The following is a 20,917-nucleotide window of genomic DNA, read 5'->3' as shown; positions in this document are numbered from 1 at the left end:
TCAATTTTTTAAAAGTATGTAGGTTATAATACGTAATTAAAAGGCCTGTTTTTTTGTAGCTCAACTTTTCGCACTATTCATCTTTTTTTTTCTCCATCAATGTGGAGAAAAAAAGAGGAAAAAGACGAATTGTGCAAGAAGTGGATCTAAAAAGAACAGACCTATCATCAGCATTATCAAATATCAAGCACTGTTGAAGATACGGCGAACAAGACGGATACAGTGTCTTGATTAGTTTCTCCTGGTTTTTCCGGTAGCGATCTTTCACGACCTTTCTCTGCATTCAACTTAAGTCCAACTGTGCATGGGTGCGTTCCAAGTTACGTGTGAAACGCACGATGTATCGTTTTATCCTTCTTTATTAATTGATAAACAACAAGGACAAATGATGCATCATGCACTTCATGCATAACTCGGAACGCACCCCATAAAAGCACGTTCAGCCGTTTCAGCCGTTTAACACGTCAATGGTATTAATGGTGGGCAGTGTCAGCTAATGCTATGAGAAGCAATCTCTTCTAGCCAAAAGAAAGAATGGAGTTGTTAGTCGCGCAGTATACTCTGCTCGAGGAAAATATATTGCTAACTATTAAACGCAATGGCATTCAACATCGGTACGTCATTGACACCGTCATTCTTTCCTAGAACGAGTTAACCTTGCAACGAGATTTTAACGCGGCTATTATGTTTTGTTATGAAATTAGAGATATGTTAAATAAAAGATATGTTTATCCAGTGTAATTTCAACAAGTGAATTACGTGCTCATAATTTGACAATGATAGTAATTAATTTTTTTTAAATCAGTGACAATAGAAAATGATGTAACTTGGATTAAATTTTGATTAATTTCATCAGATTAAATCAAATATATTAGATTATATCAAATATATAAAATATAGAAAGAGAAATTAGATTAGAGGCAAACTTTACAATTATATATGAGCATTCTGTTGTAAGCAAAATTATTTTTACCAAGATCTTAATCTTTCATATATATTAAATAATGAAAAAATTTGTAACTTTATTGATATTTAGAAGATGGATTTGTCCGATGTATTAATTAAGAGTTGCTTGGTCAGAGTTGTTATGTAACAAAACTAACTTTATATATTATGGGTTTATCTTTTAGGCCAAATACAAACAGTGGATTATGGCTAGGTGCTTTAGTTGGCCTGAGTGCTGTGATTACGATATTGAAAGAAGAAAGCAGTTATTCTGAGATATGTCTCTCTGTAGGAACTACTGGTTTCGGTCTTATTCTCTGTTGTCTATGTCTTTATGCACGACTTTCAATGAAACAAATTATAGCAAAAGACTTTCATGCTGTATACTTTGTACCTGCAATTATAACATCTATACTGTTTCTACTTGTTGCTAACAAAGGTATATCAATCTGCAAATTATTTCTTTATTGAATTAAGAAGTTGACATGAATATAAGTAACATGTTGATATTTATTGGAATTGAATAATTATATGCGCAACTCTAGTTATTATAGTTTTATATTAATTAAATAAGAACAGGACTATTGACTAGTGTCACATGGGGCCTAACTGTTGGAAGTTTGGGCACATGGGGTGTTTTACAATTGATGTCAGGTTTTCCATGCTGTTTTACAATGGGAGAAGCAACAGCGGTTACGCATGGTTTTATTTTGTTCTTGATGTCGGTTGTTACTAATTTACCTTTACGATATCATTTACCCCCGATTCACGATAATGACATCAGTACAGTCTTGTTACAGGTAACGAAATGTAAAAATTAATTGTTGTGATCTTTTTTTCATATAATATATCATATGTTACAGGTTGTGATATCGTATGTAGTGTCGATATGTTTCCTGTGTGGATATTTTCCCACTCTGCGCAGTACAACATATTTTTACTTGATGATATTCAGTCTCTTATGTTTCGTAATTCTTCCAATGCTTTACATTATTCTTGATCAAAATCCAATAGAATGGATAATTTCTTTTTCTTTTAGTAGTTATGAAAGGGTAAATAACTATATAATATTTTATTATTATAATTTATGCTACTTTAAAAATGGATGAATCATGAGATAAGACATAGATTACAAATAATAATATATTTTTTAAATTGATCTTATTTTATTCTTATATGTTTTAGATTGCAATATTTATATATTGGGCAGTGTGTTTTCTGTTAAGTATCTTTATTATAAGTCATCAGATATCATTGAAATCCCAAGCTACAAGTTCTACTAGAAAGCATTTTCATATATTAGCCACATTTGTATATATTCCTGGCATGATATACAATCTTCCACTGTTATATCTTGCTAGTGGTGTGATGTTTGTACTACTTATTGCTCTTGAGGTATACAGTTATACAATTATTGCTGTATATGTATTGCTGTATATGTAATATAATTACATTAATTAATTTTTAGGTAATCAGATTTTTGAAAATCCCGCCTTTAGGAGAAATTTTACAGCAAGGATTTATTGCATTTGTTGATGAAAAGGATCCTTTGCTTTCATTAACACCTATATATCTATTGTGTGGTTTATCATTACCTCTTTGGATGCCAACTAATAATTTGACGTTAATGGTATTACTCAGCGGTGTACTGACGGTAGGAATCGGTGATACTGCTGCAAGCTTCGTCGGTAACAGATGGGGTGCACATAAATGGCCCGACACGGAAAAAACTATCGAAGGCACCATCGCATGCATATTTTGTCAAATTTGCATAATATTCACGCTAACATGTTGTGGTAGATTTCGGTTCTTATATCTTCCTAACAGCTTCTTTCATAAAACTGTTTTATTTATTTTTAATTATTTATGTTTTGCCAGGATTAATGGATAATTATCGATTACTACTGAGAAGTATTTTGTCAGCTGTATCAATATCATTGATCGAAGCACGCACAAATCAAGTGGACAATCTGGCTCTGCCATTATTAATGTATGTATGTTTGATGGTTTAAATGAACATATCATTTTTAATTTGATAATAATCTACATATATGTATGTGTGTGTGTGTGTGTGTGTGTGTGTGTGTGTGTGTGTGTGTGTGTGTGTGTGTGTGTGTGTGCTTAAATTAATTTTTTAAGAAAGTTACCATTAATAATAACCATAGGTACAATCATTTCATTGTATAATTTTTTGTAATTTTTAATCGCTTTTTATAATGGAAGGAAATGAGAACAAATAGTTTATGCAGAACTTATTATTAACATTTTTTATGATATTTTATAGTAAAAATTATATTTAGATTAATACATTCAATCACATCATATTGTTTAATATAAATCCATATATAGGAAATTAGCTATGATTGAGGATTAAAGATTGCAAAATTTAATTTTGATAGAAACTAAATCGATAGAATTTAAATCGCGAGCAATTTTAGCGATATTCTACTTGTTGTTTGCACAACAATACACTTAATTAGCGTACTTTTTAAAGAAACAAACAAATAAGGATGTAATGAATTATCTTTATATGCGCTGTGTCGTTAAATGATGATAATGTACAAATATTTATACTTATAACGGCATAACACGTTATAATATATTTTTCTGTATATATAAGTATATGTGTAACATGTATAACTTATATATTTATCCAAAGAATCGAATTATAAACGATGTATAAAAAAATCGTATTGATAGATCAATGCGAATACGAAGATCGGTGAAGGCAGATGTTATGCATTTACGCTTTATTAACTTACATTTACTTAAAATCTGTGAAACATCGATTGTGTGCCTGATATATTTCGCTCATTCCTGATAAAGCATTTTTGTATGGAGCCATATAAACTTTCTGAACTTTTCTAAAGAGAAAATTACTAATATATGAATAAAATTATTTTTCTATTTTACAGTGATTGTTCTTTATAACCACTGTAGAGAGCTAAAAAGTCTAAGTTTTAAGTAAACCTGATATCGTAATATTCTTTATTATTATTCCGCTGTTATAAGTCATTTGATTTTTTTTAAGCAGGGCGATTTGGAATAATCATTAATTGAAATGTTTATTTTAGTGTTTTATTGACCACACAGCCTTAAAATCTCAGTTGAGAAGTGGAATGATTGACATATTAGGTGTTGGAATTAATTCGTAGCGTTTTACAAGTGATGGGAAGTACTTTCATTAATGTATTTTTTAATGCTCATGTGAAATAAATAACATTCTTTCATTAAAAAACGCTACGAATTAATTCCAACACCTAATAGATAAAATCTAATTTGAGATACAAAATAATAATTAAAGTAATTATGATCAGAGTAGTAATGTGCAAAAATTATTTGAAAATAATCTTTAAAAAAAAATAGTCAAATGTTCATGAAATGTATTAATCGCCAGAAATAAATTGATCTAATATATTAACACTGAAAAAAAAGTTTATATTTACTAAAAATTTGAAAAATTCGATTATTTTCAAAGAAGGACACTTGGTATCTCAAGTTAAATTTTAAATGAATAATCATTTTACTTCTCAGCTAAATACAGTTTCAATCCATCTCAGTCAAAGTATTGATTAGAGATGAATTGAACCACCCGCGTCTCAAAATACAAAACTCCATTTTGAATATCTCATCTGACACTCTCTTGAGATGAGATTCGAACAAATCCTTGATTCTTTTCATCCTTGATTCTAGAATATTATTAGTTTGGTCTATCGATATCAAGATAGTCCGATGTATTAGTATTCTCTCATCTTCACAGAATGATTTCACATGAGAGATCATTCGTATTCGATCGCCTTCACGGTCCAAGAAAATGACAAACGGATATACATTATGTTATATCACTACGTATTATTTAAATTTGTTTTTACGTGTGTGTGTACGTATGTATATATAATATGCATATATATATATATATAATATATTAGGTGTTGGAATTAATTCGTAGCGTTTTACAAGTGATGGGAAGTACTTTCATTAATGTATTTTTTAATGCTCATGTGAAATAAATAACATTCTTTCATTAAAAAACGCTACGAATTAATTCCAACACCTAATATATATATATAAAATATAATATAAATATATATATAGATAGAGTTTTGTGTGTGTGTGTGTGTGTGTGTGTATATGTAAAAATTAAATAAATATCCTAAAATTCTCGGTCATGTAACACCGTTTGTTTCTTAGTGGAATGTAGGACAACGTTGTGTCATGTTCGCTGTGTGTTAAAATGTATGTAAAACTTACTCAGTGTATTTCTTGAATTCATCATATGATATATTATGACTTTTTCATTATCATATACTTTCGATCGCAATGTTTGGAGATATTTGCAGCTCGATATTCGCATTTCTTCTCTTTGCGTTACAGTCTCATCGTTTTTAATTATTAAAAAGGTATGAAACGTAAGATATACAGTATAAAATTTGCCCGAACTAGAACGATAAAAATATAATATCTAATTGTATAGAAAAATTTTTGTATACATTACATACAGACGCATGCACACATGCAACTTTCTCTCTCTCTCTCTCTCTCTCTGTTTCTGTTTTAATATTGCTTTGCAATTCAGGATCTAAAACATATTTACATGGAAAATCTTAAAAATAAAGAACACGATTATGTCATTTTCCAAAACGTAAGAAAAATTTTATTATTTTATTAAACGAATAACAAAATCCATAAATAAAATTAATTCTTGTATTTAAAATATTAACTTTTAGCACGAATATTATTATAAATTAAAATCTCATTTTGAATTTGATATCCGTGTTTAGAAATGTCCAAAAGAAAATGTTTTATTTCATCTTATTCTAAGTTTTTATATGCATGAATATAAAGATTATCATAAAAGAAGTAAATAAATTGTAAAATTAAGAGATTGCCTCATGTATATATAGATACTATTAAAAAAATATATGTATATTAAATTTTTTAATTATCATATATTTATAAAAAGGAGCAAAAAGTCAGAACTATACAATAATTATAACGTGATAATAATAAAACAATTACATTAATAATTACATAGAACACATGTTATGCCTATATTTACATTCAAATTAAATGTTCTTTAGATTGGGCAAATTTCACACCGTGAAATGATGAATTATAGTAAGAAAATAAGCATTCGCGTTAATTATGCGTTGCTGATTATTGACTTTCATGTGCAAACGAATATCATGCTGTCAATTGTAATTTATGAGCATCTATTTGGATTACACAAAGAGATAGTCTCAATGTAAACATATGTAAACATATGTGCGCATGTACATACAATATTGACTTATCTCTTTATGTTTACGAGATGGACATTAATCGGTCGTATCCAGTCTTAGCACTAGCAAAAGAATTAGCATAATAATTAAAATGCTGACGGTAGAATGAAAAATCATTTTTAATGTTACAATGTGCAATTAAACTATCGAATTGAGAGAAGCAGAAAGTGTGTATTCCCCAACCATTCTATTTTTGATACATACAAGGGATCGTATCATAAAAGCGATAAGATTGATTCTTTAAAGCGTCGCATATCAATATTGAATATGAAAAGCGCAGAAATTAAAAGTTTTTTAACTTTTCAATTTTACTAATCCCATGATAAAATTACAATCAAATATTCATATTCTTAACAACTTGATTCAATTAACAATGCACGTATGGAATAGAAATATTGTTGTACAAGTGATTAAGACAAATTGTTCATTTTGTAATTTTATTTTTGAAATAAAAGCGATCAGAAATTAAGGAAAAACACTAAGAATAAAAAATACCTCGAACCACCCAATTTCGCATTTGCAATATAAAGAAAACATTCGAATTAGAATTACAGTAGTTTGAATGTTTGATATTGTCATACTACATTAAAAAAAATCAATCTCATTACTTTCATAGTTACATATATTAAATTTTCCCTTATCGATTACGTATAAGGGTCAAATAAATTCGCCAGTTCGCGTTTTCGTCAGTTACATATGTACAATCGTGATGCGGATCGAGACTATTCGTAGTTCCAGCTACTCTTAAAAGCAACAATATAGTTTTTCATTTATCAGCGTTCAATCGCGAGAATAAAAAGGCGATTGTGAATGAAACAATTTGAAATTGCTTTCGGCTCGCCGATACGTATATTTATATCGCAATTCCGGATTCATTCGATTCCATAATTTTCTAAATCTTGTTGCGATAATACGCACAGTCACTCGTTTATCCGTATTTGCTTCATTGAGACTAGAAAGACGAAAGATGAACGGAACGATTTGAAATTGAAATATATATTTACTAGGTCTTACTGCGATTAGTATATTACATACGATGTGAAAGAAATCTATGATCAGATAGCCGTGTTTAGCGCTAAACAGATTCAGAAGATATGAGCATTAAATCCTCACTGAATCTCTCCGAAATAATGACGCACATTGCATACTCGCTCGTAATTCGTATTAAGATTAACAAGACAAATTTGTCAGTTTATCGTAATTCTAACATTTCATCGCAAAGCTAGTGACGTAACTGCTATATACGGGTACAAGATTAGATTTTGAAGAGAAATATAAAACAAGATTTTAATAAAATAAATATAATTCCTTTTACTGATTTCAGATATCTGCATAGATTAATAAAATTCAGAGAAATTCATTTTAATTTTTTTATACTTTGTAAATGAAAATGAATTTTTGTAATTATTATTTTCCTCGAAGAGAATTTATTACGTCATTGTAAAAATGTATATCTGTGACCTACGATACATGCGCCCTGCGAGCAAATATGACGAACCATATAAATAAAATGGAGCAAACTCTTTTTTTGTTTTTTCTCTATTTTTCTCCCTCTTTCTTTCTTTGAACTAAATAAATTAGCAAATTCGGTTATTTATTTAAGTACATAAAATTTATCAGAGTATATATATGTATATATATTATATGCATTCAGTAGAGACAATAGGCTATTACCAAGCAGTAATCGAATGTGTTGCAGCAAATTAACTTTAAAAAAATTATTTGTTGAACTGTTTGGTAAACCGATTATGATATTTTATACATATGTTTTTTTATATCACTTGTGTAAAACCGCTTCCAATGCATTTCACAAAAATTTGCTTCATTTTCATCTACATGACGCAGTATTTAGTAATTGATAGGTCGCTTTGCACCGACAGTCCTTTTTCATAATCTCGTTACCAACTGGTCAAGAATCTTAATGTCTATGCTTATATCTTGTAAAGCATCTTGCAAGCTGTCATCCCGTAATCGCGTGTCATTATCTTTTGTGACAATCTATATAATCATCTATTAAAAATTATATCATCTATTTAAAAAAAAAATATTATAAATGAATAAATTATAAAGAATTATATATATAAACTGACAAGCTTGAATAGAGCAACATGATTAAAATTTCATTTATTTTAAGATTAAAAAGATATCACGCAAATTCCTAGTGAGTCATAAATAAGGAATGTGCGAATGCGTTTATAAATTCAAGACGTTTCTTGTGATGACAGCAATCACGGGTGGAACCGTTCGTTTCAAGCCTAATATACATTGATTAGGTTTACAAAACGCCCTACCTCATAGGGCTTCAAGAATCGAATCGGTTTCACAGTAGAGGAGGATATGGGAATTCAAAGAAATCAGAGACGGGAACTCGGGCTGATACGTAGGGCCAGAGATTGATTACTCCCGCAGTTTATGCCAATCGGCTATCTGTCGTCGCGGTGAGCTGCATACTTCTTTCCAATGGTTTACAGCAGAGCCTTGACATTTTGGTCCACCAAATTCTAGCCGGCCGATTACCTAAATTATTACATTTTGTTACGATTCATTTACCGTGATTGTACAAAATTTTTTTACTTATTATAATTGCAATTCAATAAATTGCAATTCAATAAATAAAGAAATGAGACGTATGTATGATATATAAAAGATTATTACACACAATATGTGTGTGTGTGTGTGTGTGTGTGTGTGTGTGTAATCTATTGCGGAAAATATATCTATTAATTTTGGGATATTCTGCAAATATCTTAATAGAGAAAGTTGTTTTGCGTAAAATATACATTGATCTGCTCGATAATAGAGTAAAGTTTTGGATGATCAAAGTATAAAATTTACCTCGTTTTTCGTTACTCTATCCCAGTCCAATAACATGAACTCAAGGCTGACATTATTGAGCCCATCTGCACCGTTCGGTATATCGAAAACGAAGGACTCGTTAAATACCGGACTGAGCGTACGTTTCTTTACATGTGTTTTCTTCTTCGCAATACGTTGTTGATTGTACAGAAGATAGATTTTCACATACGGGTCAGCGAGCCCAGTGACATCCATCTTTGGTAGATTTCGTGCTTTTAATACTACCACCGTCAGCCGGCTGGTAACAGGTTGCCAACAAAGAGAGACCAGCAACTCTCCTCTCCCTTGCGACTGTATCTAAAATGAAATAAGAGAATATAAAAAATATTATTTATACTCAGGATAAACTGTATTTATTTGTAAGTTATTTATACATCATTTATTTATATAAAATGCTCTTCAACAAATTTTTCATCAACAGTATTTACTTTTAAACTCCTGGGATATATTTTTCGACAAAGAGATATTTCCTGATTGTCCGCATCCTCTAAACCGGGCACTGATGATAAAGCACATGTCAGTTCTCCAATGATATCATCACGTGAATATCGGTCAAAACTCAATACGATGAAGTGTAAGCTAATTTTCTGCAATTATAATTTTAAAATAAGTCATTTCTTCTCTTAAAAAAAGATTCATTATGATAATCTTAATTGGGAATTTAATTTTAATAGAAATTATTTCAACAATTGGATTTCAATCATTTACCTGAAGCTGACTCTGCGATATGCCAAAGAATGTGAAATCTTCGTCATACACTGGGTCTCTGGTATTTCTAAGGACTCTAGTTTTCACATGATGCTGTTTGTCAGGCAACAATTGCAGTTTCACGTAAGGATCACTGGTAGCATTCTGCTGACCTCTGGCTGGCAACCCTTTGCATTTCACCACGGTGACCGCGAGCGCATTCTGTTCGCTTCGATATCTCAGTTTAAAGACAAGCTGGCCCAGATTATCTTTGTCGTTCTCAGCTGTTTGGCACTTTTCACGTTCGACCTTCTCATTATTCTCTAACTCAGCCTTGTCGCGCTCGTTCTCTATACTCACAGCGACCTCGACAGGTGTTTGTACCGGTGTTCCTACAAAGTATTAAATGCAAATATTAAAAATAGTTGTTTCTCTCAAAAAAAGATGATTTTTTTTTATGACATTCATTATTGTGGATTACGTTACATTACCTGCGCTTTGCGGTGTTCTAGGTTGAGATGCTGGATTTGAAGACTGTGACCCTGTCGGGCTGGGAGTTTGTCCACCAGAACCAGGCGGGCTTTTAGCAGGTCCTGTCGGTGATGGACTCTTCTTTAAATAATGGCTCGTACTGCCAGGGCTTTTAACCGCCGTCGGCTTCCGATGTGGAGGTCTGAACGCCAGGGACTTGTCCGAGCTTAACTTGGTGTGCTCGCGACGTCGTCGACAGAGCCACCAGGTCATAGCGACAGCACATAATAAGAAAGCGGCACCAATGCATAACGTCACCAATGTCGCCGTCGAGACTGAAATCATATACGTAATGATCGATTGATTGGACTGGAAAATGAATTTAATTATATTGCTCATTTGCTACGACACAATTAAAAAATTGTCATTTTTTAATTGTTTGCAAAAAAGAAGGAAAATATTTTAAAAGAACATTCCGGGAAAAAATGTTTCATATATATAATCATATATATAAAAATTGACATATTTTATATACAATTATATATAATAATCAAGGTATTTAGACTCAAATAATAAAACATTCAAATAAAAGGTTACGAGTTGAAACAAGTTTGTAACTTTTTAATTTTGATTAAAATTTTTTAATTTTATCAGAGAATTATTTTAACACTGAAGATGACTCGATAAGGATGAAAATGTTTGTTTATTGTACTTCTTAATTATTAAATATTAAGTGTCAATTATTAACAATTACCAGCTTGTTCCGACTCGTAACTTTTTATTTGAATGTACAACTATATATAATTATATATAAAATATGTACATATCTATATATTATATATAAATTTTTTTTCTCGGGATCCTATTTTTATTTCTTTATATCAATTATTACAAAATTGCATTTTTAAATTAATATTACAAAATTTTAATAAATCCAAATATTCAAACTTATTTTCTGGAAAACTTTTTTTTTAGTTATGACGTTTGTTTCTTAAATAGAGTACTGTATTGATAATAAGACTAAATTCGCTACGCATGCGCGAAAAACCCGATCCATCTGAGATCCACTGATCGTACGCATGTGTGCCTTTCGATTTCGATTTTGTCGTAATTGCGCATCTATTTATCGCGAACAGCATGGTATCGTACATGTAATGTAATATGAGGACAACGGGAGAGCAAATAATTGTCGTATATTCTAAAAAGAAATCATATGATGTATTTACAATATACAAAAATATGAAGTAATTAAGATTTAACTCTTTATATTTCCGTATTTACTCAATGAAGCGAAATGTAAGCGTGTGAAACGTAAAGTAAAATAATTGTTGCCTCTCAAACATATCGCATGATACCCAGCAATGAGAATGGATTGAAATGAATTGAAATGGATTCAGATTTTCAGAAATATTGATTCACGAATATTAAAATGAATGCTTTTCAATCCTGAATACATTTTTATTCATTTATAGGAATTGCATGGAGCATATCTCTATGTCTTTCACTCTAAAAATAATTAATTTTTTCTATATGCACAACACAAATTGTGAATACTGTTCAATTCGAAATTTTGAATAAGAAATGCAGTTTTTTAATCTAATTGCATCCAATTGAATCTAATTGAATCCAATTAAATCCAAAAAAATTCCCTATTTAAAATACGCATTCGGATAGAAAAAATTTCAATTACAGCACGTTATGCGCTAATTATTATACTCCCATCGGATATCGGATTCTGTAGTAAAGGACTAGTCGATTGAGATGCGTGACTCCTTTAAACTTTCCAGCTCTTTCCACGACGGAACTGCGCGTCAAATAAAATCCATTTCGACAATCATGTCTATGATCAAAAGTGCAAAGGATGAAATTCGATTTAACGTATTTGGCACATACAATCGTTGCTGTAATCTTTCAAGGAATTAATGATCTAGTACGGTCATGATCGAGAGACGAAAGCTAACAGCTGTCAGTGCACCGAATTCTGAACAATATTGGAGAGACATTCGTTATTACGAACGGATGATGAATCGGCCGATGTCACAGTGATCGTGCATCAATAGTAAAAAGGAGGAAGCAGGAACTGCGGGTGGTTTCGGAAGGGAAACGTCAGGTGGGAACGTTGCGTGACACATCGTCGGCACTCACCGGGCTCGACAGGTCGAATAAGAGGTCCACCCTCCGTCACTCCGCCGACCATCTTCAGGGTACACTGCTACCTTGTGCTACCCCTGAATGCTAAAAGGATGCCTTTATCCGCGTCTTATTATTAAATTAAATCCAAATTAAATTCGCCACGGCACACCGTACGATTATTTACGGGCGGCGTACAGCCCGACGTCCGTGGCACTCTACCGTCCGATCGTCGGCCGAAACGTCGGCGTGGATCAATAGCCTTCCTGAGGAGTGGAGCTTGCGCGAAGAGTACGATACGCCACCGGCACTACCGACAGCGTCATCGGAAAAATGTGATACATGGTATAGGGTGGTCCCGGGGATGATTCGCCGATGACCTGTCTGACGCATGACGTTGAATTCGGCTTACCTAAAAAAAATTTGCAAATTAATTGTGACAAAAGATGTTAAATCATTTTTTTTTTTAATATATAACGAAGATTTTGAATTTCGCGTTTATGCCAAATCTAAACTTAAACATTTTTTTTGTCTTAATAATTTTGAATACTAAAAAAATCTGAATATTTCGAGATGTCTTTTTAAAAAAAATATAGATTTAATCAATATATATTTTTTAGTGTGCTTTAATATCTCTACAAACATAGGCAAGATATATTGAATTGTTAAAATTGTTAAGTTTTTCTTTTTACTTTTTTTTCTTTCTCTATCTCTGTTGAAAGCAAATAGATTTAAGTAACTGATCTTACGTTTCTCTATGATATAAATCGTAACATGTAAGGCAATACTAACTGGTAGTTTCAAATTGCATTGATAAATCGATATGAGAAAGGAGTCTACTGCTATATACGTATCTTGGATAAAAACCACAGAAACGTTAGATGAATACTGAACTAGTGCGCTTACTCGCCACATGCTAAAGCATTGTTTTGAATTATCGATCAACGAGCACTAAAGCAGAAATTAAAGCAGAACAGATAGACAAGGCATTTGCCTGTGTTTCACCCGTAACGAGAACACTTTGCAAGAATATCTATTTATGACTTGTTCTTTAGAATTGATCACGTAGCTTGGAGACGCAAAGGATATATGTATATATAACTCGAGATCAATGTTGCTAAAGAATAAAATAGTGGATAAATAAAAAAAATACTTTAGATTATATAACAAGATTTTTAAGCGTTATTTATATCACTATTAATTTTGAAAGTTTAATGTCCCGACTAAACTCGGCAGACAATATTATATGTTATGGGATATGTAAATTATGCAGCGATACAACTTAACTTTAAATGCAATGTATGAAATTTACGATCGATCGAATAGCCATGGCATTTAATGATTGAGCGAGATGGGACATGACATTTTTATTGACATGGCACTTTTCATATTTTAGATTCAAAAACGCATACACAGAACGCTAAATTTTAATGAGATACAATTACGGATGTTATATGTTATTTTACATGTACCTTACTATTCCTAGGAACATTTATGAAATTATGATAAATTGCGAAATTTTGAGCAATTGAGTTGACGAGTTTGGAATAGTAAAGTTGTATCCGATTTATTGATTTGTTAATAAATTGCGCAGTTTCTGATATAAGTACATTGAATGAAAGGGTCTCTCAACAGATGATTGATCTCACAAATTGTTGCAATATATCTCAATGCGCGATTAAGAACTTATCTCTTCTTTTATATATATATATATATAAAGAATGATAAATGGTTCTTTAAATTAAAACAGCGGCTAAATAAAAACGTGTATAAAATATACACTCACGCGCAATCTATGTCACATTCTAATTAATTTATTCTTTTCAATTTGTGCAAATTATGTATTGATCGACGTGTGCCGGCGATTGCCAGAATGACGTATAAAATAGTCTCTGAAAAGAGATAATTTAAAAATTAAATTTTAATTAGCTTAAATTGAATAAAATAAAATTTACAAAAAATTAAATTCAAAATAATAACATTAAATTTAAATAAAAAATATATGTACCATAAAATTTCAATAAAAAATTATTTTTAAAAAGATTTCGTACATAAATCGATTTTATCAATCACTTATTAACAGATATTTTATATTAAAAATTAACATCTTGAGACAAATAATAATTGCAATATTTAACTTCAATGTTCAAAAATATTAATACTCAAATATCTTTATAAACTTTTAAAATAAGAAATAAAAAAATTTAAATTTTGTATTACAGGATGCTGCTATACTTGTGCATTTTATTGTGAGAATTATGGTTGCGTTTCAGCAGAAAAAGCAGCTTTGCAACTGTTGTAAAGTTCTTCAATATGATTGGTTTATTTAGATCCAGTGAGGAACTAAGAGCAAGACCAATCATATTAAAGAATTTTACAACAGTTGTGAAATTGCTTTTCTGCTGAACGCAGCCATTGACTATTAATTCGTGATTCTAGGTGGATTCTACATGCATATCGAATTTGGTCTTACAAGTTTGAAAAAAAAGGATCACCTTACCAAACTTTTTTTAAGAATTACTTAAACATTAAAAAATTAATTTTTCATAATATCTATTATAAATAATATATTTTATATATACTTACTTTACTTACTCAGTTATAATATTCTATATATTAAATTTAATCACCTATATTTAATCACCTATATCTAATTAATAATTTCACTATAATTTGGCGTCAATAATGTTACATACAAAGATTGCGTTTCGTTATTCAATGCAAATACTAAAATTTTAGTTCACGTTATACTACAGATTTTCAATACTTGCAATGAACAACGAAACACAATCAGAAAAAAGTCCAAAGAATCCGAGAAAAAAATATTTTATATATAATTATATAAAATTATATATAATTTTATATAATTGTGTATAAATAGACATATTTTATATATAATTGTATATAATTATATATGAACTTATATATAAAATTATATTGAATAGAATTATATATAAAATATGTCCATTTATATACAAATATATAAAATTATATATAATTTTATATAATTATATATAGAATATTTTTTCTCGGAAAGTTCGAGACGGCTGAGACAGTCCGTGAGAGCATCCGGCGCACCAACATTTATTTAAAAATTTATATATATATATATATATATATGTGTGTGTGTCCAGATATATACTATATATACATTTATTTTGTGATACTGTTGATAAATTTGTAGTAGTGTCGATCTGTAGATTTTCTCAGTACTTGCAGTGAATAATACGAACGTAACCAGTGCTGCTATCTTACAGCAAAATTATAACACATTTTCTGTGTCATTTGATAACTACCTGCATGTGCACAATTATGTAATGAATAAAATAAACGTTGATGCGCTAATACAGGGTGATTTTGCTAATCCCAGCGTCTACCGCCTCATGTTAATCACATGTGATCCCACAAAAAAGACTGGACAAATACTTGTGAACCAGGTTGCTCCTTTCGTTCTTTCGTGCTGTTCTCTCGTTAGATATAGTTGCAAAATCACGTGATCATGTATAGAACAAGAAAACGAATGGAGAACGAATAAAGTGCGCAATAATTGGCAATAATACTTGCATTTTACGTTTCATACACTGGTACCAGAGTGAGGATCAAGTGGAAATTTTAGACTAGAAGGATTTTATTATATATCGAGAAAAAAAGACAGAGCTAGAGCGAGAGAGAGAGAGAAAGAAAGTGAGAGCACGCATCTCCGGCTAGTGTCTCTGTTTGTTCAGCAAAAGCTGTACATACATCATATTGTGTAATGTGTGTGTGTATGTGAATATAGTGAATAATAAAAATAAATTAAATAATCGAAGTGTTGTAAGGAAAGAAAAAGCTAAAATAATAAATAATGGGCCTTAAGGACTTCCGAATAGTATTTGACAATCAATGGAGTACGTATTATCCTGGACAGACGGTGACAGGAAACATTATTCTTGTACTGGATAGTACAAAAAAGATTCGCGGTGAGTATTAAAATGACAATCGATTATATAGGCAGAATAATAATTTGAAAATATGTATGTATTTTTCAGAGAATGTTATAATGTACAAAAAATATTTCTTAAAGTATTTAAAAATTTTAGAAGCGTACAATTATTTAAAAAATATCATTAAAATATCATTATAATTCTCTTTGAGACATCTTATGCCCTAATTTATTTATTATGTCTTCAAGATATTGTTTTAAAATATTGTCTTTATTTGAAATTACTTTTCAATGTTTTATAAAAAAATTATGTAGATACTTATTATGTAGATACTTATTAACAAATTTGTAATTTTTAATGATGTGTAACGATGTAAACAATATATCAATAATTTAATATTTATAATCAATTATTCAATATTTATTTAATTTATGTATTCTTAACGTTATTAACAATTTATAAATGTATATATATGTATGTATATATATGTATGTATATATATGTATATATATATATATATATATATACACACACTATAATTTGGAGTTTATACATATGTACATGCATATAACGAAATATATTCTGTGTCTACTGATTTCGCAAGAGATCATTTTCTATTCTTACAATGTGTGAGAGTTAATTATAGAACTGTCACACATACTCCCCCATGCGAAGTCTCTCTACTGTTGGATACTTTGTCTCCTTTGAGCTTTATATCGTTATGTAATGTAATACAATATTGAATAATTTTAAGAATAAGAATTTCTACTTTATTTAATAAATATAAATTTCTTACTTTTTTTTTAAATGATTGGAACACTTTAACAAGTCGAGCAAATTAATGAAGTAATTTAATAATTATATTTTAATGCAAAGTGATAAAGAATAAATCATAGATAGATTAATAAATATAAATAAATTGATTAAAAATTAGAGTTAACTGAAAAGGGAAGAATTGATAAATTAATAATAAAAATAAATACTAGCTAATATTTTGCTATTTTCAAGATATTTTTTTAAATACAGTATTTCTAATGTTTATAATTTTTTCTATGTAGGTATAAGTGTGAAAATAAAAGGTGAAGCAAAAACTTGTTGGGCAACTGAAAAACAAGAAATGGATGAGAGAGGACAATACCGGGATGAGACCCAAACTGTTACAGCGCATGAAGAATATTTTGAAACGAAATATTATTTGGTTGGATCGGCCTCGGGTAAAGCTAGATTATTTACTGATTAATAATATAAAATTGAAATAAAATAATACGTGAAAGGTAAAACCTATTAAAATGTTAAAAGGTAAAACCTATTAAATCTTGAAAATAGTATACAATTTTATTAGCAAAAAATGAAAAAATTAATTTTTTTCATTTATTATTGAGATGGACATTTTTACTTAAATAATGAATTAACATATAGATACACATAAATATTTAAAAAGAATTTATTGAAAAATTTATTTTATTTAGTTTAAATTCTTCTTTAAAAATTCTAATTTTCTTTTACTTAAAGACTTTACATTCAAATGTCTGTAACATATTTATAATCAATTATGTACATATGTGTGTGCTTTATGAAAGATGAATTTAACGAGAGAATAAATTTTATTTAAAATTTTGTTAACCAGAATTTAAATTTGAATCATCCATTTTATTTAACTTTATTACAATTCATTACGTACAACTGTATATTACTTATTACTGTATATTACTGTATTTACGTACAACTGTATATTACTTACAACTTTCTTATTTATACAATTTTAATTTATTATTTTTTTACTTATGTTTTTTTGTTAGGTGGAGAAATTGAAATACAATCAGGAGAACACAAATTTCCATTCACTTGTACTTTACCGACAAATTTGCCGAGTAGTTTTGAATCGGACTTTGGACACGTTCGTTATATTGTCAAAGCCACGCTAGATCGGCCCTGGAAGTTTGATCAAGATGTTAAAAGTCCTTTCACAATTATCACTTCCTTGGATTTAAATCGAGAGCCCAGAGCAGCTGTACGTACTTTCATGGTTAAATATATTTATATTGAATTTAATGTAAATCAAATGTAGAAATTGTATCATTAAAAATAAAGTAACTTTTAGTAAGTATTTTAATACTATCAAACTATAAATTTTGCAAAACTTTTAGAATTGTATTATTATATTATTTTTAATAATTAAAAATTATAATTATAGAAGATATATTAAGAAGTAATTTTACAAATAAATTAAGTAATTTTAATTGTGTCACACATAAGATTTTATTTTTCATATCGTATTACAGTGATACTTGGTTACAGTGATAGTTGATTAAACTAAAATGTATATATATTTCTATTGTAATAATACGAATAATAATAGATTGTAAAATTATATTTCCAGGAATCTGTACAACAAGAAATGAGTAAAACGTTTTGTTGTTTATGTTGTGGCACGCCACCATTGACCATAAATTTTTCATTACCGGTTCGAGGATATGTGCCAGGACAATCCATGCCAATCAAGATCAATGTCGAGAATTTATCGAATGTCGTTGTGAACACCGTCAAACTCGTGCTTTGTAAGGTATGCAATAGCAGTTCACGATTGAACTTTTTTTCATTGAAACCATTCGAAGATCAACATTTCTCAAAATAGTATCTTAAGACTAAACCTTTACACGTATCGTGAAGTTCAGATTGTGACCTTTCGTGCTACCACACCGCACACGGACACTAAAAAGGAAGAAATTGTGGTGACGGAAGTCAGTAAAGGACCGGTCGAAACCGGTGCAACTACCGATTACGAGCAACATCTGGATATTCCGCCTCTTCCACCATCGAATCTCGCTAATTGCGGCATCATCGATCTTGAATATAATTTGAAAGTGGAAGCATGCGTTGAAGGATGGTTAATACCTTTTTTTTTATATATAATTTAGATTATTTTAATTATTATTAGATTATTAATACTGTATATAAAACAGCTTGTCCATTTTAATCAATTCTTTATTTTTTTATTTTTTTTAAGTAAATCTTAATTTACAATATTTTGTAGGTATCATCGAAACTTATCTGCCAATACACTCATCTTCGTGGGAACGATTCCACTCGCAGTTTATCATATTCCGAGTGCTCCACCAGCGGGAATGGACGGTGACTCAGCGAAGCCATCGGAAGTTGGTTTTGTTATACCTTCGACAAATACTGCGTTGCCTCCATTACCGGAGTCTCATCTGTATCCAAACTTACGTAAGATTTGCACGACATTAATGTTGTTTTTCCATGTAAATGACAAGATTCTTTTGATGAAACAATTATATTCACGAGATATTTTTGCATCATTAATTCTAACAAAAAAGCTTTTTATAGAAATAATTCTTTCGTAGAAATTATTTTTTTATTTTTTCTTTCAGCTCCGCCGTCCTTCGAGGAATCGTCACATGGCGCCAGAAATCTTCGTGACCGCGGAGAATCGGAATATGTTTACGGCCTGGCTAATCATTTTGCACCAAAATATCCAGTATATAATTTTGCACCTGCGCAGTAAAACAACGAGAAATATTGCTGTATTAATTATTCCAGAATTGTTGGAATGCGTACTTTGCTTTTCTGCCAATATAAATTTTGACGCACATAAATCTCTAAGTATTTGTACTCAACTTTAAATAGTCGTTCCTGCTTGGAAAATTAAGATATTATTTATATTCGAGAGATACACGTATCTCAATTATAAAACGTACAATTTTTAGTGTACATGAAACAAAGAAATCAAAGTGATTTAGCATTTAAATCTTGTATAAATTTAGAATTTACGAGAGAAATTACGACAGTGAGAGAGATATAGATATATAAAAACTATACATATTTATACAAATGAAAAAAAAACAAGACAAGAATTTAAGAGTTATGCTTTTTATATATAATAATTTTTAGAAAAGTACATTTTCAAAATAATACTATTTGTATATTCTGTATGAACAGAACATACATTATATACATACATTTTGTGTAAAAAATATGTTTCAAATAAAAGATTAATAAATATATGATCGTATACTTATTTAATAATGTAAGCAAAAATACATTTTTAATATTATTAACTACTAATTATAAAGAGGAAACATTTTATTAACAATTCCTTTCTAACAAACGAATTCTTTACTTATATAATGTTGACATGTAATATTCTTTTTAAATAAAATCATGTTTTTTCCTAAATTAATTTTTTTATTCCATTTAAGGCATTTTAAGGCAACAATGAAATTCACTGATTCATATTAATCGGCTGAAAATTAGACACCAACACCTCTGAACTTATGGAGTAAAACTACTTATAACATATCTGAATCGCTGGTAAGTTATCGTCTGATTATATCATAAGATAAATTAGTAATTTCTATAGTTTTAAATTGTCAATTTACTATATTTTTTACAAATAATGTAATGCGATTTCATCATTTTTATGATTAATATTTATTAACTGTTACAGATTATTTTCTAATAAAAGCTTTTACTGACAGTAGAGAAGAGAAAGTAGTATGTAGTAATGTCTCCTAAGTATAGAGGTGCTAGTGCCTAATTCTCGTTGTTCTCAACATATATATATATATATATATATATATATATATATATATATATATATAT

General features: G+C 29.7%; 3 protein-coding genes and 1 long non-coding RNA gene across 5 annotated transcripts; 2 read left to right on the top strand and 2 right to left on the bottom strand.

The window, feature by feature from the left end:
- Positions 1–17: 17 nt before the first annotated feature.
- Positions 18–4,011, top strand: Dolk (Dolichol kinase). Of its 2 annotated transcripts, XM_087402856.1 has the most exons (8): positions 18–308; positions 444–614; positions 1,131–1,384; positions 1,525–1,745; positions 1,809–1,997; positions 2,131–2,340; positions 2,414–2,741; positions 2,824–4,011. In XM_087402856.1, the coding sequence occupies exons 2-8, from the start codon at positions 535–537 to the stop codon at positions 2,955–2,957; spliced, it is 1,416 nt and encodes a 471-aa protein (XP_087258982.1). In that variant the 5' UTR covers positions 18–308; positions 444–534; the 3' UTR covers positions 2,958–4,011. The 2 variants fall into 2 exon arrangements, with proteins under 2 accessions (XP_087258982.1, XP_011051109.2); XM_011052807.2 differs by having other exon boundaries at positions 18–614.
- A 2,317-nt stretch (positions 4,012–6,328) lies between these two features.
- Syt4 (Synaptotagmin 4) lies at positions 6,329–12,604 on the bottom strand. Its single transcript, XM_011052808.2, has 6 exons — positions 12,387–12,604; positions 10,262–10,576; positions 9,792–10,162; positions 9,512–9,670; positions 9,063–9,380; positions 6,329–8,744 (listed from the first exon to the last, which is right to left on the bottom strand). The coding sequence occupies exons 1-6, from the start codon at positions 12,436–12,438 to the stop codon at positions 8,625–8,627; spliced, it is 1,335 nt and encodes a 444-aa protein (XP_011051110.1). The 5' UTR covers positions 12,439–12,604; the 3' UTR covers positions 6,329–8,624.
- A 21-nt stretch (positions 12,605–12,625) lies between these two features.
- On the bottom strand, positions 12,626–13,279 carry LOC147911098 (uncharacterized). The gene is made up of 2 exons (XR_015544101.1): positions 13,164–13,279; positions 12,626–12,783 (listed from the first exon to the last, which is right to left on the bottom strand). It is a non-coding gene; the product is annotated as an uncharacterized LOC147911098 (long non-coding RNA).
- Positions 13,280–15,637: 2,358 nt separating this feature from the next.
- Positions 15,638–20,319, top strand: LOC105144113 (arrestin domain-containing protein 17). Its single transcript, XM_011052809.2, has 7 exons — positions 15,638–16,330; positions 17,353–17,508; positions 18,094–18,305; positions 18,675–18,857; positions 18,970–19,181; positions 19,329–19,522; positions 19,687–20,319. Exons 1-7 carry the CDS (start codon positions 16,216–16,218, stop codon positions 19,818–19,820), a joined length of 1,206 nt encoding a protein of 401 aa, XP_011051111.2. The 5' UTR covers positions 15,638–16,215; the 3' UTR covers positions 19,821–20,319.
- Positions 20,320–20,917: the final 598 nt, after the last annotated feature.

This window comes from Acromyrmex echinatior, chromosome 1, assembly GCF_024713525.1.
Source record: "Acromyrmex echinatior isolate Ae372 chromosome 1, ASM2471352v2, whole genome shotgun sequence".
Lineage (NCBI taxonomy): Eukaryota > Metazoa > Arthropoda > Insecta > Hymenoptera > Formicidae > Acromyrmex > Acromyrmex echinatior.
The sequence above is the reverse complement of the archived record's forward strand: the minus strand, read 5'-3'. Positions and strand labels throughout refer to the sequence as shown.

Bases quoted from the DNA above. Each gene is read 5' to 3' on its own strand.
- Dolk (XM_087402856.1), top strand. From the start codon at position 535: ATGGAGTTGTTAGTCGCGCAGTATACTCTGCTCGAGGAAAATATATTG. The intron at 615-1,130 runs GTACGTCATTGA...TTTATCTTTTAG, and splicing joins CGCAATGGCATTCAACATCG to GCCAAATACAAACAGTGGAT. The intron at 1,998-2,130 runs GTAAATAACTAT...TATATGTTTTAG, and splicing joins CTTTTAGTAGTTATGAAAGG to ATTGCAATATTTATATATTG.
- Syt4 (XM_011052808.2), bottom strand. From the start codon at position 12,438: ATGGTCGGCGGAGTGACGGAGGGTGGACCTCTTATTCGACCTGTCGAG. The intron at 10,577-12,386 runs GTGAGTGCCGAC...ATATGATTTCAG, and splicing joins TATTCGACCTGTCGAGCCCG to TCTCGACGGCGACATTGGTG. The intron at 8,745-9,062 runs GTAAATTTTATA...GTAATAATTTAG, and splicing joins ATAGAGTAACGAAAAACGAG to GTAATCGGCCGGCTAGAATT.
- LOC105144113 (XM_011052809.2), top strand. From the start codon at position 16,216: ATGGGCCTTAAGGACTTCCGAATAGTATTTGACAATCAATGGAGTACG. The intron at 17,509-18,093 runs GTAAAGCTAGAT...TTTTTTTGTTAG, and splicing joins TTTGGTTGGATCGGCCTCGG to GTGGAGAAATTGAAATACAA. The intron at 19,182-19,328 runs GTTAATACCTTT...AATATTTTGTAG, and splicing joins GAAGCATGCGTTGAAGGATG to GTATCATCGAAACTTATCTG.